Source organism: Orcinus orca, chromosome 6, assembly GCF_937001465.1.
Source record: "Orcinus orca chromosome 6, mOrcOrc1.1, whole genome shotgun sequence".
Lineage (NCBI taxonomy): Eukaryota > Metazoa > Chordata > Mammalia > Artiodactyla > Delphinidae > Orcinus > Orcinus orca.
The window spans coordinates 75,791,514-75,807,247 of NC_064564.1; the positions used below are offsets into that span (position 1 = coordinate 75,791,514).

General features: G+C 39.5%; 1 protein-coding gene across 1 annotated transcript in view; it reads right to left on the minus strand.

The window, feature by feature from the left end:
- TRPM6 (transient receptor potential cation channel subfamily M member 6) overlaps window positions 1–15,734 on the minus strand; it is a 193,416-nt gene that overhangs the window by 63,221 nt on the left and 114,461 nt on the right. The window contains exons 32-36 of the mRNA XM_033440262.2: window positions 13,933–13,983; window positions 11,932–11,997; window positions 9,438–9,721; window positions 7,503–7,585; window positions 6,542–6,747 (exon numbers count right to left, since the gene is read on the minus strand). Of these exons, the coding sequence (XP_033296153.2) occupies window positions 6,542–6,747; window positions 7,503–7,585; window positions 9,438–9,721; window positions 11,932–11,997; window positions 13,933–13,983 (690 nt within the window). The remainder of the gene's footprint in view (window positions 1–6,541; window positions 6,748–7,502; window positions 7,586–9,437; window positions 9,722–11,931; window positions 11,998–13,932; window positions 13,984–15,734) is intronic.

Genomic DNA, 15,734 nt, shown 5'->3' on the forward strand with positions numbered 1-15,734 from the left:
ACACTTCCTGATGATAGCATCCATCATTCATTTACCACTTGTACATACTAGACATTCTAATTTTATTTCTTCTAATTTTATTTTTTCTAATCCTTGGCAATCGTGAAAGAAAAGTATTAGCATCCTCACAGCCTCATTTTACCAATGAGTACACTGATGTTCAAAGAGATTAAGCAACTTGTCAGAGGTTGCACAGACCACAAGAGGTCGTAACAGGATTGAAGCTAAGCCAAAGCTTGTGTCCTTCCCCCTAGTCCGTGGTCTCCTTAGATGGAGTCCATCAGTGCTCAGAAAGGTGCAAGGTGCTGTGTGGTTCTGCAGGTACCACCTCCGCTCCATCAAAGACACATGTCAAACGCCATATATATATATATATATATATACATATACATATATATATATGTATATAGTGTTTATAAACAGAAGAATACAAACACCCCACATGCTTGATCTGGGTGCTGGTTACACACACATGTTCAGTTGTGGAAATTCTTTAAGATGTACGCTCATGCTGTGTGTAATTTCCTGAATGTATGTGATCCTTCAATAAATTTTACTTCTTAAAAAACGGCACCAATGCATAAAAGGATAACGTGTCATATAAAACTAACATTTATCAAGACAGGGATCAACACCAAAGTGAATCTGTTATAAAATGTGAATGGTGGTGAAGCTGACTTCCAAAGGCAGCATTTCACAGGTGAGCCAGTCAGACAGGTGAATGCACCATGTGGGCATAAGCCGACAATGTCTGAGATCGTCCTCTAGTCAGCACTGGTCCTCTTGCCTTGGAAGAGACCAACCTTGTGGGAAATTTATTTAAAAATCAAATAAAATGTATAACATTATTGTATATTTCTATTTGTTAAAAAAAAACCCAACACATTTTCTAACCACTACTTTAAAAAAGAAAGATTTTTACTATGTTCTGTATGTTTTACCATATGTTAAACCTTTCACAAGAAAAGGTAATCCTTATAGTTTTTGACCATTCCCCTGAGAAACTGACTTCCTTAGGAAAATAAGTAGGGGGTTTTAAACCTTTTTTGGGTCATGACCCTTTTGGCAGTCTGATGAAACTAAGGTACCCCCTTCTCAGAATAATGTTTTTAAATGTATAGTTTGAATACGTAAGATTACAAAGGAAAGCAATGATACTGAAATACAGTGATCAAAATATTTTTTAAATTGTACTGCAATACACGTGCTTCTTTATTAGTATGTTAAATAACAGGATCAAGCACAAGTCTAATAACACTATAACATCCAACAAGGAATAAATACAACCAGTATTTTGACATATCTGCCAACACTGCAATGTGCTATGTTAATACCTGTAATTGCTATTGCAAACAGTCACGGGTACTGCTAATGCCACTGTGATCTGTCGTCTCCGTTATAACTGAAGGAAATGATGAATTTCAGCTATAGGTTAATGAAATAAAGGTGTAATTTTTTTTAAATAAATGTATTTATTTATTGGCTGCATTGGGTCTTCGTTGCTGTGCACAGGCTTTCTCTAGTTGCGGCGAGTGGGGGCTACTCTTTGTTGCGGTGTGCGCGCTTCTCACTGCGGTGGCTTCTCTTTGTTGCAGAGCACAGGCTCTAGGCACACGGGCTGCAGTAGTTGTGGCACGTGGGCTCAGTAGTTGTGGCTCACGGGCTTAGTTTCTCCGCGGCATGGGGGAATCTTCCCAGACCTGGGCTCAAACCCGTGTCCCCTGCATTGGCAGGCGGATTCCTAACCACTGAGCCACCAGGGAAGCCCCTAGGTATAATTTTAATTTGTTTTTTCATCAAAGTACACAGATCTTCTGAATTCTACCCAGAGCCCCTTTCAGAACACTTGGCTTAGAATCTCTTTGTACACTGATTTTGAATAGGGAAAGGAAAAATAAGTCTGAAACACAGGCTCAAGGGGCAGTATGCAAAATGTGCTTTGCTTTTTAAAGAAAAAGTCATATGAATAGGCTGGGCTCTTTATGCTTTTCTCATTACAGATATAAAAAGGAACAGCCTAACAAGACCCTAACTATACAGCAAACATGTAGCAAATAAACAGAACAACTATGTTTAACTATGTAGTAAATAAACAACAAACAGACAGCCCATGTACCACCAATAGAGAGACTAAAAGCTACAAATCCTCCACACATTTAAGCTCAGACATCACTTTATGCCTACAGTTCCCAGCAGTGATGAAAGCTTTAGGCTGATGTCTGAGTAAACTGTAAATTTAAGCTGAAATACGCACAATACCTAAAGAATTGTGGAATAGGAGGTTTTATAGGGGGAAAAAAAGTCTATGAAAATCACATCAGCTCCCATTTACTTTCAGTCTTGTAGCCTGTTAAATAGGCAGAAGTCAAAGGATCTGGGTCCCACTCACAGCCCCATCACTCCCTAGTTGTGTGATCTGGACACCTTCTTTAATCTCTCTGAGTCTCAACTGTATCACCTGCAAGTGTGGATAATCACGGGCCTTATCCTATACGGTTACTGAGAGGATTACATGAACTAGCATATACAAACTGCTTAGCAAAAGGTCTGATCCAGAAGAAGCTGAAACATGTCAACTGCTATTTTTATTGTCTTTATTCTATCAAGAGCTCTTGTGAAGTAAAATTCTATTTTCTTACCACTGGTAAAATCATGTTCTGATTATCTCACTTTCTTAAAGTACTATTTCCTAATGAATAGAACCTCCTATAAGACTGAGGGTAAAGAGTTTCTACAAACCTTTATATCCCTAAACCCAATCTGACAGCTCAAAGCTTAACTACTAAAAACATCTTTTGGGACCCTTGAATGGCAGAAGGGGCATTCCAATGAGTTAAAAAAAGAAAGCGGTTCAGAGAACCAATCATGCTGCACCACCACACCAACTACTACCACCCCAGCCTCTCCGGGCTACACAGGAGTCACCCAATTGGCAAACTTTAACATAGGTGCCCATCCTACCCACGTACATAGATATTTGGAAAACATGAAAGACAATAAGACATTTTAAGATCTAAAAATTCCAGTGCTCTCTCTTTACTGGCATTAACAGAGTAAATGCCCATGTACAGGCAATACATAGCACACCCTTATGAGAAACTCAGAGACCTACATTCTGATTCCAATCACCTTGGGATGCATCAGTGAACTTCTACATCAATGGAAAGAAGTCACCTTCCTTGTAGCAGCAGATGCTGATGCTAATGCTGATTTATCCTGGAAACTGCTTTGTTGAATAAAAAATTAATATCTCCAAAAGTTATTTGAAAAAAAAATAGTGAGCTTAAAAAAAAAAAAACATGCCACAGACCACTGTAATTTGAAATACAATTGTTTTTCATTCCTATTGCTGGAAACTAAATATTGGATTTCACATATAATGATGACGATTCAGGCTCTCACGTGTAAGATTTTTAAATGGAAGGAGACTGGAAGACTACAGTATAATTACATGTGATCAGAAATTAGTCAACCCTCTCCCTAGAGTTCAGCTTCGTGGCCTGATGTGGTAGCTCCTGGGTTAATGATTGGCACTCCCTTGGAAGAAAGTAAAGAGAAGAAAAGAAGAAACTGAAAGAACAAACTGCCGGAGTGCTTCTCATTCCTTCTTTCCCTCAAAGCAACAGGAAGCACAGAAAGCTGATCAGGGCTTCACTCTACAGAGGCCAAAGCTGGGATCTCCCTCAAGTATCACCAGGACCACACAGCTAAGAGGAGACTACCCACAACTGAAGATTAACTTCCATTTTAACAAGCCACACAGAGACTAATACTAACAACAATAACTAACATTCACTGTGTCAGGATCTTGCTTAATTTCAGCCCCTTAACAGCCCTCTGAGTTAAGTGCCTAACATTATTTACCATTATTATTACAAATGAGGGAAGTGGGACTCAAGGTGTTTGCTCCCTGGTCATGCAGCTAATTCACGGTGGAGCCAGGAGTCAGCCCCCAGGACCCTGACGACAGGGCCTCTCCTAACTGCAGCTAATTTGTCTTTCAGTCTCCACTCCCTGCCACCCAGACAACGCACATCATCGCTCCAAAGACTAAAAATACTAATCAATTAAATGTAAAACATAACTGAACTGAAAACTATTATGATATTTTAAGAATACATTATATTCTCCCATTTTTCCTTTCCAACCTGGCTTGGATTAAACATATTAATGCACATAAGCCTTTAACGGAGTGACTGACACAAAATAACTATTTAGTAAATGTTAGCTAATAGCAGTAGTAATATAACTGCTTGTAATTACTATTATAGGATTCTCGTTCTTCCATAAATTCAGGGCTAACCAATCGGCAAAACTCTCCGATAAGTATCTCAATTTCTTCATGTTCATTCTATGATGTCCACTCTTCCCTCCTTTGAAGGTCAATGTTTTCACATCGTTTATTTGGAGTGGTCTATTTCTGCAAGTCACATAATTGCCCAGTAAAAAAATAAAGTTAATTCCTTTTTTTCCCCCAAGACTATTAATGCAGTGTTTGTTCTGTTTAACGTCACTTTGGATTTACTAAGAGACATAAAAATCCCCAAATATAAGCATCATTAAACAAAAACACACTGAAGAGTCATCATTACTTCCTTGAAGTTTTTCTTTGTTTTTTTGTTTGTTTTTTACTTTTTAAACATCTCTACCCAAAACTCAAAGCACAGACACTCAAGTATAGATGAAAACAATCAACCTTTCCCCAACATGAGCTACAAAAGCAGCCTTGGGCATCAGTGTGCTGGGTTTACATGGATCATACTGTACTTGCTGGTTTAAAAGCTGAATCATCTTGACTGTTTTAACTTTGTTTATATTGCTTCCTAAAATATTGTGTTTGAGGGTTAGAAATATAATTCACACCTTGTGAACAGCATAGATCTGAAAGGACAGAAGGACTTATGTGTAGTTTGAAAAGTGTATATATATATATATATATATATATATATATATATATACACACACACACACATCCCTGAGCATGTGACAGAAGTTTCAGTCAAAATGGGTTTGCAGTCTTAGTGTACATTGCTCACGATGTCCCAGGATTGCCTGTTCATCTCGACTGTCTCCATCCTCCAAGCCTGGCTTTCAGCACAGAATCCCAGGTGTGGAGAGATGGGAAAGTCAGAGAGGACAAGGAAAAGGCCCTATCATTTTAAATGAACCAGAACATGGTAATGTCCAATGGCTATGAAACTTAAAGAGAAATAAAAGACAGAACAGTGAAAAGGAAAGAACACGGATGGTCAAACCAGCTTAAGTCTGCATCTTGGCTTCCGCTTAAGCCGCTGTGCAACCTTGGGCAAGTTATTTAAACTTTCTGGGCCTAAAGTCCCCATAATATCTACCTCAAGGTGCTGCTTCTGGGATTAAATGAGATAACTTCTATGAAAGTGCCTGGGCTAAATCCCTTATTTAAAACCAAAGCCCCAGTCAGTGAGCCCAGGGACTAAACTTTGACCTTAATACATATTTCGTTCTGTCCCTGCAAGGAAAACCTGCTAGAGATACTCTGTTTCCTGCTGCAGGATTATAAGTCACATGTGAGGTGTTGAGAGTAGAAAGATGCATTGATCAAAGGCTTCCATTAAATAAGAGCGCACTAAGTTGCCTTTCACAGACTGAGTTTATACTTTTGTGAACTCTTATATCAAGGTACACAGCAAAGAGAACAAGCTAAACTATAAACTGCTAAAATACTGAGCTCAAAATCATGAGAAATGACCAGAATTTAAACTTTCCTGTGTGTATAAATGCATGCCTAAGTGTTATTGTGAACATAAGTTCAAAGAAAGGCCATAAAACTGGAAAATTGGGTATAAAACTCATTGCCCGTTTAACATTTTAGATGACTTTAAATTCTGGGCAGCTAATCATCTGCCTACATTTTTCTCTTGATCTATAGGTGAGAAACAGCATAGTAGGTGCCCATGATCATCACTGTACAACGTCTCTGAAATAAATGGTGCCACCTCCCTTCAAAGCTAGATGGAGCAACTCCATACATTACCCATCCTGGTTCTTGCATGATCTCTCGGGACACCTCTCTGGTTCCTCCCACTTAGAACAGTTCCACAAACAATAAATAAATTCAGAAAACACATACCATCTCCTGTTTAAAAGAAGAAAAAAAAAAGGTACATACTGCCAAGGAATGTCTCCACTGAAAGGCCTTAACTATGGCTTTGAGTAAAGAAAGAGCTGGGGTCAAATGTAGGTGACAGGGGCTTCCCTGGTGGCGCACTGGTTGAGAGTCCGTCTGCCGATGCAGGGGACGCGGGTTCGTGCCCCGGTCCGGGAAGATCCCACATGCCGCGGAGCGGCTGGGCCCGTGAGCCATGGCCGCTGAGCCTGCGCGTCCGGAGCCTACGCTCCGCAACGGGAGGGGCCACAACAGTGAGAGGCCCGCGTACCGCAAAAAAAAAAAAAAAAAAAAAAAAAAATGTAGGTGACAATGACATTGAGAAAGCAATCCCTGGTCACTGTTTCCTGAACTTTGCCTCATGCTTGTTGTATCAAATCCTCAGCTATCAATCACCTTGCAGATCTAAAACCAGCAGCTCTCCCCGAGTATACTCATAGGTCCAGTGAGAGAAAGCCAACATCAGCTCCTCCAAGGTGTTGCTGGGGGCAATTTCATCACCGTTGTTGTTGTTGTACTTCCGGAACTCCCCAGTCATGTACTTCTCAATGGTCAACCACTGCTTGGCTGAATGGCAGTAGATTAAGAACACTTCCAGGAACCTATGGCGAGGGAGGGTGGGAAGAGGCCATTGATTCCCCGAAAGGCAGCAAAGGTGGGACTTATATTACTGAACAGAGAGCACCAGGGGAGATGACCTAACTCTAGTCCCAGCAGCCTCAATGCACACGCCTTTGCCTTTCCACTGAAAGAATGGAATGCAAAGATTGGGAGTTTTCCCCACGTGTACCCACCTCCCTTCTTTCTGAGGAACTCTTTTATAAAGAGTACTGGATTCAAATTTTCTTGTCTTGCTCTAAGAAGTTCCTTGTAAATGAGACAGTAAAACTTTACTGTAAGTCCTCAGCACCAAACTATGATCTGTCTCGCTAAATGAATACAAGTGTATGGAAACACTCAAGTGAAAGTAACAAGAGTTCACTCCTTTAAGGTTCCTAATTTCTGTAAGATAACAGAAGAAACTATGCTTAAAATAGAAGTGTTTTTCTACCATAATGTTTCTGGACATTAGTAACTACACCCGGGATCTGCCTGCTTTCGTAACTGAGAGGTTAGTCACGGCCTCTGCTTCATCTTCTCTTTTCTACTCACATAAATTCAGCAATTTAAGCCAAAACATACCTAGGATGTCTAATTCTCTTTTTACTGTCTCCGAGAACTATGTAAGGAAGAAACCAAAGTTAAGGTCATGGGGAACTTCCCCGTGGGTCTGGTATTTCTCGTGACTAACGGGTGAGAAGAAATTGACAGAAATTCCTACATAAGATGAAGGGCCAGGGTGCCAATATTTCCTCACCTTGGAGTGTAGGGAATGGTTTGTGGTTTCACTTGGTTGAAGGTATAGATCAGTTTTTGAGCAGCTCTTTGTTGTTGAATTTCCTGCAAAATAGGGAACATTGATAAAAATATTGGTTTGCTATCAGATGCCTACTAATTAATGATCACAGAATTACTAGAGGCCTCCCAAGTGTGATTTTCAGCCTTATTCAGCTTCCACCACTACCCACTCCAAAAGCTAAAGCCAAAAATAACAATATACCACCACTTCCAAAAAGGAATAGGCTATCCTTTGGGTTGAAGATAATGGCCTTCATCTAAAACAACAGTACTGATGAACCTAGTGGCAGGGCAGGAATAAAGAGGCAGATGTAGAGAACGGACCTACGGACAAAGTGGGGGAAGGGGAAGCTGGGACGAAGTGAGAGAGTGGCATGGACATATAGACACTACCAAATATAAAATAGATAGCTAGTGGGAAGCAGCCACATAGCACAGGGAGATCAGCTCGATGTTTTGTGATGACCTAGAGGGGTGGGATAGGGAGGGTTGGAGGGAGGCTCAAGAGGGAGGAGATAGGGGGATATATGTATATGTACAGCTGATTCACTTCGTTGTACAGCAGAAACTAACACAACATTGTAAAGCAATTATACTCCAATAAAGATATTAAAAAAAATTAAAAAGGCATACTCAGAGAATTGTCCTCTTTCCCCTATTTTTTCCGTCTTAATCTCCTCTTCCCTCCTGCCTTCCACCTCCACACCCCTTTAGGCAATCTATTTCACTGCTTTCTGGTTTAACCTTCCTATGTTTCCTTTTGCGAGTAAGTAGATACATGTACGTATGTTTTATTTTTTCCCTTTCTTTCTAAGTAGGTGTCTAGCTCCAGAAAAAAAAAAAAGAGTTTATTGGGATTTTTAAAAATTGAAGTATAGTTGATTTACAACATTGTGTTAGTTTCAGGTGTATAGCAAAGAGATTCAATTATACACATATATTCTTTTTAATATTCTTTTCCTTTATGGCTTATTATAGGATATTGAATATAATTCCCTGTGCTATACAGTAGGACTTTGTTTATCTATTTTCTTTATAGTAGTTTGTATCTCCTAATCTTTATTGAGATAATATTAAATTTATAAATTAACTTTAAGAGAACTTATATTTTGATGATGTTGGAACATCCTAATCAAGATTAAGGATTGTCTTTCTCTTTGTACAAATTTAGTTTTATATCTTTCAGGAGTGATTTTTCCTCATATAGATTTTAAATATTTCACATTCCACTTATTTCTAAGCATTTTCAATTTCTTGCTATTGTAAACAGGGTTTTCTTTTCCAAAATATCTTCTACTAGTTATTATTTGCTTATATGAAAGTTATTAATTTTGGTGTGTTAATTTTATTAACCTTGCCACCTTCCTGATTTCTTTTATTGCTTGAGTTGTTTTTATCACTAGTTCTTCAGGTTTTCTAGCATTACTATCATATCATCTGCAAACAGTTAGTTTTCATTCTTTTTCTGTTCCAGTTTTTATACTTTTGTTTTCTCTTGTCTAATTGAGTTGGTTAATACCTCCAGTAATGTGTTGAATAGTGGTGGAGATGGTGGGCATTCTCGCTTTGTTCTGACCTTGATGGGTGTGCCTCTGTTTTCACATTAGGTAAAACGTTGGCTTTATAGATGAATGTGTGTGAATATATACATACATATGTATATAAACATATACATATATATGTGTGTATATACATCAATATGTGTGTATATCTACCCTAATCATATCAATGGTATTTGACATTTCCTAATCAATGATCTGTGATATATGAATATTATACATAAAGGAAGTATTCACCAAAAAAAAAAAAAAAAGATAATGGCCTTTGACCAGGATAGAGCCAGATCTCCTTTCTTCGACCACCTGTCCATCTGGGCTCTGGGTCTCTGACTTACCCTGAGGCAAAGATGAAGCACAGTACTCTCCTGGAAGATTTTGCGCCATGCCTGCACAACCTCAGGAAGAAAGGACTTCACAATGAAAACGTGCCCCGGCTTGAGGACGTCATCCTCAGACCAGGTACTAATGACTTTCATGGCTTTGCGGAGGCCACCATCCATCTCCTCTTGGGACAACACCTGGATCATTGCAGATCTCCCTCGCTGGGACCAAGAAGACATGCTTTTATCCAGATTCAAAGGGGAACTCTCCTCCAGCCTGTAGACAGTTACTTCTTCTCCTGTGGCAAACAGAAGTGCAGGGGAGGGGTTCAATGAGATCCATGTCTGTGACTTGAACGGCGTCCTAAATATCAACTCAGAATCAGTTCAGTTTCTCAAAGGATCAGTGGGGAATGGGAATTTCACCTGTTCAGAGGCAAGTACAGACATCTGGCCATGTTATAGTCCAGTAAAGAGGGAGGGGGAGAATGAACAAAGCATCAGATGTCACATAAATATTAAGTTGTTCTTATTATAAATTATAACTAGACAAAAATAAAATCAGAGTAGCAAGGCTATGCTTCTTTTGTTAAAGGAAAGTACTTTTTTTTAAACATCTTTATTAGAGTATAATTGCTTTACAATGGTGTCAGTTTCTGCTTTATAACAAAGTGAATCAGTTATACATATACATATATCCCCATATCTCTTCCCTCTTGCGTCTCCCTCCCTCCCAACCTCCCTATCCCACCCCCCTAGGTGGTCACAAAGCACCAAGCTGATCTCCCTGTGCTATGCGTCTGCTTCCCACTAGCTATCTATTTTACATTTGGTAGTGTATATATGTCCATGCCACTCTCTCACTTCATCCCAGCTTACCCTTCCCCCTCCCCGTATCCTCAAGTCCATTCTCTTGTAGGTCTGCATCTTTATTCCTGTCTTGCCCCTAGGTTCTTCTGACCATTTTCTTTTTTTTTTTTTTTTTTTTTTGTTTAGATTCCATATATATGTGTTAGCATACTTTTAAAGAGATAGTTTAACCCTGTCATCCCCCTTAGGAGCTTAAATTTAGACTTTTTTTCCTAATTGCCCCTTCCCTGACATTGTAATACCAAAGATATACTGTTTATGTTTATGTACTCTGTGTGTGTGTGTATGTGCTTTACACATAAAAATAAAAAGATGTTTTTGCTCTCTTGGGGGTGATATTACCCCACTGAGAACGCATGTTTTAACCCAGTTAAAGTTAGAACCAAAGTTACACCCCAGAGCCTTTCCCTCCTTCCTTTGTGCCTTTGGACAAGTTACTTAAAGCTTCACTTTCCTCATCAGTAAAATGGAAGTGAAAATAACATTCTCTTCATTGGGTTTTTGTAAAGATTAGATATGTTAACCTGGCTAATGTGAAGTAGACCCTCGGAGACAAACCCAATCCCACTTCAAAGATTTTACACACAAATGTTCTTTAACTGCTCTACAGCTTCCACTTTTAGGCTGTTGAACAGGGAGCCATTCTTATTCAACCTAGACTCCACCTAATATATTGTACAATGCTTCCTAACAGAAGTGACATATTCTATACAACTTCTGTCCAGCCCGTATTTAATTTTCTCCTTACACCTCAGCTTCAAATGGCTTTTCTTATAAACACTGTATTGGTTTACCAAGGAAAGAATCTATTCGCTCACTCTTGCATTTAATTGCTTACCAAAGAATATGTCTAGGTAATGCCTAGTAACATGTTTTGAAATATGTATTCCTGGTGCCCAGATAAATGCCACTTTAGAGTTCTAATTACCTAGAGGATCTGAAACAGAGCTACCGAGTTGTAAAACCAGCTATGGAGACAAGTGGAAGGAGAAGGCATTTGCATCGACGATCAGAAGCCACCTCATCTGTCCCCATGTGAAGGGTTTGAGGAGAAGCAAGATCTGGGACAGTGTGGCGACCCTTGTTACTTTGTCAATTGGCAGGACAGACAAATGCCGGTAGCCTTGGCTATTGCGAGCTTGTTTTTCCTTACTATTCCAGCTTTTAAAAATTACATTTGCTCTCTGAGTTAAGAGCAATTAGTTTACATGAAACAAAACAAACAAAACAAACAAATAAAAAGCGATATACAAAGCATTTCTCTTTAGATGTCTATTAGCTTCTACTGTATTGACGTTTAATGCTTTCTTCTGTATTTATTACGCATGGTTGGTTGGTTCTTTTCTTTTCTACTTACTTCCAGCCTTAAATCAGTGAATGCCAGGTGCAATATTATTGCTTTTTCCCCAACTGCTGCTCATTATAGGTCCCATCCCCATAGTATATCAGATTTTGACTCTAGATACCAGCCGGGCAGTTAACAAGACTTTCCATTTTAGGAAATTAATATAACTAAACTGCAACCATGGGCAAAAGAAAATTTGCAGCTAAAATTATGCAAAATGGTTTCACCTATGATTCACTCAGATGTTATGCCTTTGCCCTGGCACAACCTCAAGAAGGTAGAAATGGCACTCACCAAACAGTTGGATTGGTGTAAATGGTATGGTCTGAGAAAGCCTCATTAAATTGTTCCTTTCAATGGCTGCAAACAAAAGCAGATTTACTAGTTTAAGTATGCATCAGTGGGCTGAATTTACAGAAAGCCTTCCCCACATCAATATACTCATATTATGCTAAAATATTTTATTTCAAAGACCCTTTATTTTTTCTTTTATCAAAAATATTCTCTACAGGGACTTCCCTGGAAGTCCAGTGGTTAAGACTTCGCCTTCCAATGCAGGGGGTGCAGGTTCAATCCCTGGTCTGGGAACTAAGATCCCACATGCCTCAGGGCCAAAAAACCAAAACAGAAAACAGAAGCAATATTGTAACAAATTCAATAAAGACTTTAAAAATAGTCCACATTAAAAAAAAAAAAAAATCTTGGGGCTTCCCTGGTGGCGCAGTGGTTGAGAATCTGCTTGCCAATGCAGGGGACATGGGTTCGAGCCCTGGTCTGGGAAGATCCCACATGCCGCGGAGCAACTAGGCCCATGAGCCACAACTACTGATCCTGCACGTCTGGAGCCTGTGCTCCGCAAAAGGAGAGGCCGCGACAGTGAGAGACCCGCGCGCCACAACTAGAGAAAGTCCTCACACAGAAACGAAGACCCAACACAACCAAAAATAAATAAATTTTAAAAAATATATTATCTATAATACAGTATTTAAAATAAACTATGCCTTAAACAGGAAGGATATCCCAGCCTTAGGAATAGATTATATGAGATTATATAATATGTTCTGAGGTAGCGCTATTACCTCCACTCTCCTGAATATCAAATACCATACTAATCCATTCAGATGTGGAACTTGCTTTTAAAGAGCATTTTAATCTGTGGTCTTTCTGGTTTTTCTTTTCCAGATCAAATCTAACGCACAGCGGACTGTGGGGACATCTACTGTTGATTTTGCAGAGTTCATCTTCTTTTCCCAGAGAGAGCTGAAGACCAGTTTTAATTAGAAGCAAGTGATCTGCATTTTCCTGTTAAGAGCTGTATCTTAACAAATCAGAGTCGATGTGAGTTACAGTGTTCCTCACCAGATGCTTTCTTCAGCTGACAGCTGGAGTCAAAATAACGGATTACTGCTGAGCTGAAAGACCCAGTTACAAGAGCCTGGAATGTGGAGTCTGAAATCCACAGAAACACTATTCACTACAGAGGAGAATTCAGGATAAGGTAGCCTATTACTGGACCCTGAGCACATGACCTTGATATAATAATAACGAAAATTATCACACCAATACACTTGTACTCTTGTACCGAGCTTCAGATTACATAAAAACCTTGCCCACGTGTTATCTAATCCAATACTGAGAGCAACGATGCCCAAAAGACCACCCAATGGCACGAGTCCAGTTGGTTGTTATACTGCTTTGCATTTCAAAGTGTTTCCCTCTTTATTCTCAACTAGCCCTTTGGCAGATTTTTCCTCAGGAAGGGCAAGTACAATTATTCCCACTTTGAAAGAAAGACAACTGAATCACTGTGAAGTGATGTTGCTTAAGAGAGTCAAGACCCTTGACATCTTGTTTAATAACATCCCTTAAGGTGTCTTTGTTGAATTTACCCTGTGGGGTTGGCATTCATTCAGTGGTTACCCTCACTGAGGGCCCAGTGAGGGTGCAAAACCCTTCCTCAGAGGACTAGTCTCAGGCCTGTCTCCTCCCCAGCCCAAAATACAAAGATCTCTGGCTTTTGACCTCGTAAGGAATTTTCAGATCTCAAGGTCGTCTTTCCTCCTTACAATTTGGAACTTACCAATACACACATTTTTTTTTAAATCCAAATTCTCTTAAATCCTAAAAACTTGCTTTCCCAAGTTAAGAAATCTGAATGTTCTCTCATCAGAGTAAACAACAACTTTTCAAGTTGGAGCCATATCAACACCACAAATTCCCCAGTGTTTCTGTTTCCAAATGCAGAATCACAGACATTTAGCTCCACTGACATGTCTATGTACACAGGCATCCTACCTGAATAATGATGGTGAGACTCTTGAGGGCTTTTTAAGGAGGTTGAGATTCCTGAAATTACAGAGAAGATTGGCATCTTAATTACTTGGCTGGAGGTAAATACATGTTTATGAATATATTGCCTGCAAAGTTATTATTGAACGGGTTAATCACAATGGCTTCTCGGTTTTCGAAAGAGATTGCCTAATATTCTTTAACCACATTATTGTGCACGGTATCCTGACAGCTTCCAATCATCAATGCAATGTCTCCAAACATATTTATATAGGGAATTGAAGAAAGACAGGTAATATTAGCCTCAAAGATGTATTTCCTTTGAACCAATTACACCTCTGTGCTGCAGAAGGCACTCGGCTGCCCATCACGTTGCACGACATCCCAGAAGCACAATTCCCTGAGCTCCCTACCAAGATGCAGTACCCACATAAAGACATTATTAATACCAAGTTATTAGCACACTACTTCACTGACTTAAAATGACAACAAGATGATGAAAACACATTAAGAGGAATATAAGAGAAACAAAGGAGGAGGCAGAGAATGTGAGAGCAAGGGATTTGTTTGGTTACAGACGGACTGTGTGTTGGGAACACCTCTTGCAAGTTTAACTGGTTCTCTTCTACCTGCTCAAGTCCTACATTACAAGTCGCAAGAGAAATCCTTTGCAACAGTTTTGCCATTTCATAAAATCAAAATTAAAGTCGAGAACTTTAGTCTCATGGTGGGAACTACTTTATACCTTGTAAAGGAAGCGGCATAAGGAGCCCAATTTCACAGATGTCTCTGGCTTCTTGTTGCTGGATAAGGAAGGGAAGAAACTCCCTCCCTTTGGGGGTGCTGGGTAAAAGGTAAGATCATCAAAAAAGACTGTGCCTTTCTAAGTTCGATTCAATAATTAAAAAAAAAAAAAGTATTTAGCTCCCACTAAGGGTCGTGCTAGGCATGAGGGATGTGAATAAGATGTGGCTCCCCCACCTTAGTGAAAAACAAATATGAAATACATGTAAACTATAATCACAATACAGTTTGCTAAGTAATATAATAGAGGTGTACATAGAGGCTTAGGGAATCTTCATAGACAAACAATGTGAAATAGAGTATGGGCATCTGAGTCTGACAAAACTGAGTTTCAATCCTGGCTTCACCACTTAAGGAGCTGTGAGATCTTGTTCACATTCATTCAGCATATATTTACTGACCTACTACGTGCCAGGTATTAGTCTATCCTCGACAGAAAGAGCAGTAATGAAAACAGATAAAGCCTACATTGTAGGAAAGGGAAATAGGAAATAAATAAGTAAATATATAGTATTATAGTATATTACATATATATTGAGAGAGGAATCGTGGGAGACAGGGAGATTACTCTTCTCTATTATATAGGTTGGTTAGGAAAGACCTCTCTGATAGGGTGAAATGTGAGCAAAGACCCGAAGGAAGAGAGGGGGTGAGTCATAAGGATTAATGAAGAGTATTCCAGGCAGAAGTAATGGCAAGTGCAAACATCCTGAGGCAGGACCATACTTGCTGTGTTAAGGAGGAGAGAGTGGCCAGAGTTGAAGGAGGGGGAGCAGATCAACAGGGCCTCGTAGACGGTGTTTGGACTTTGCTTTTACAGAGTGAGCTGGAACACCATTTGAACAGAAGAGTGACTCAATATGACTTTGAGTTTAAAAGTGTTATTCCAGCTGCTCTCTGGAAATAGAGCAACAGTTTGGAGGCCATCCTGTAATCCAGGGAAGAGGTGAAAAGTGATATGTGAGGGTAGCAAAGTGATCAGCTTCTCAATAAATTTTGAAAGA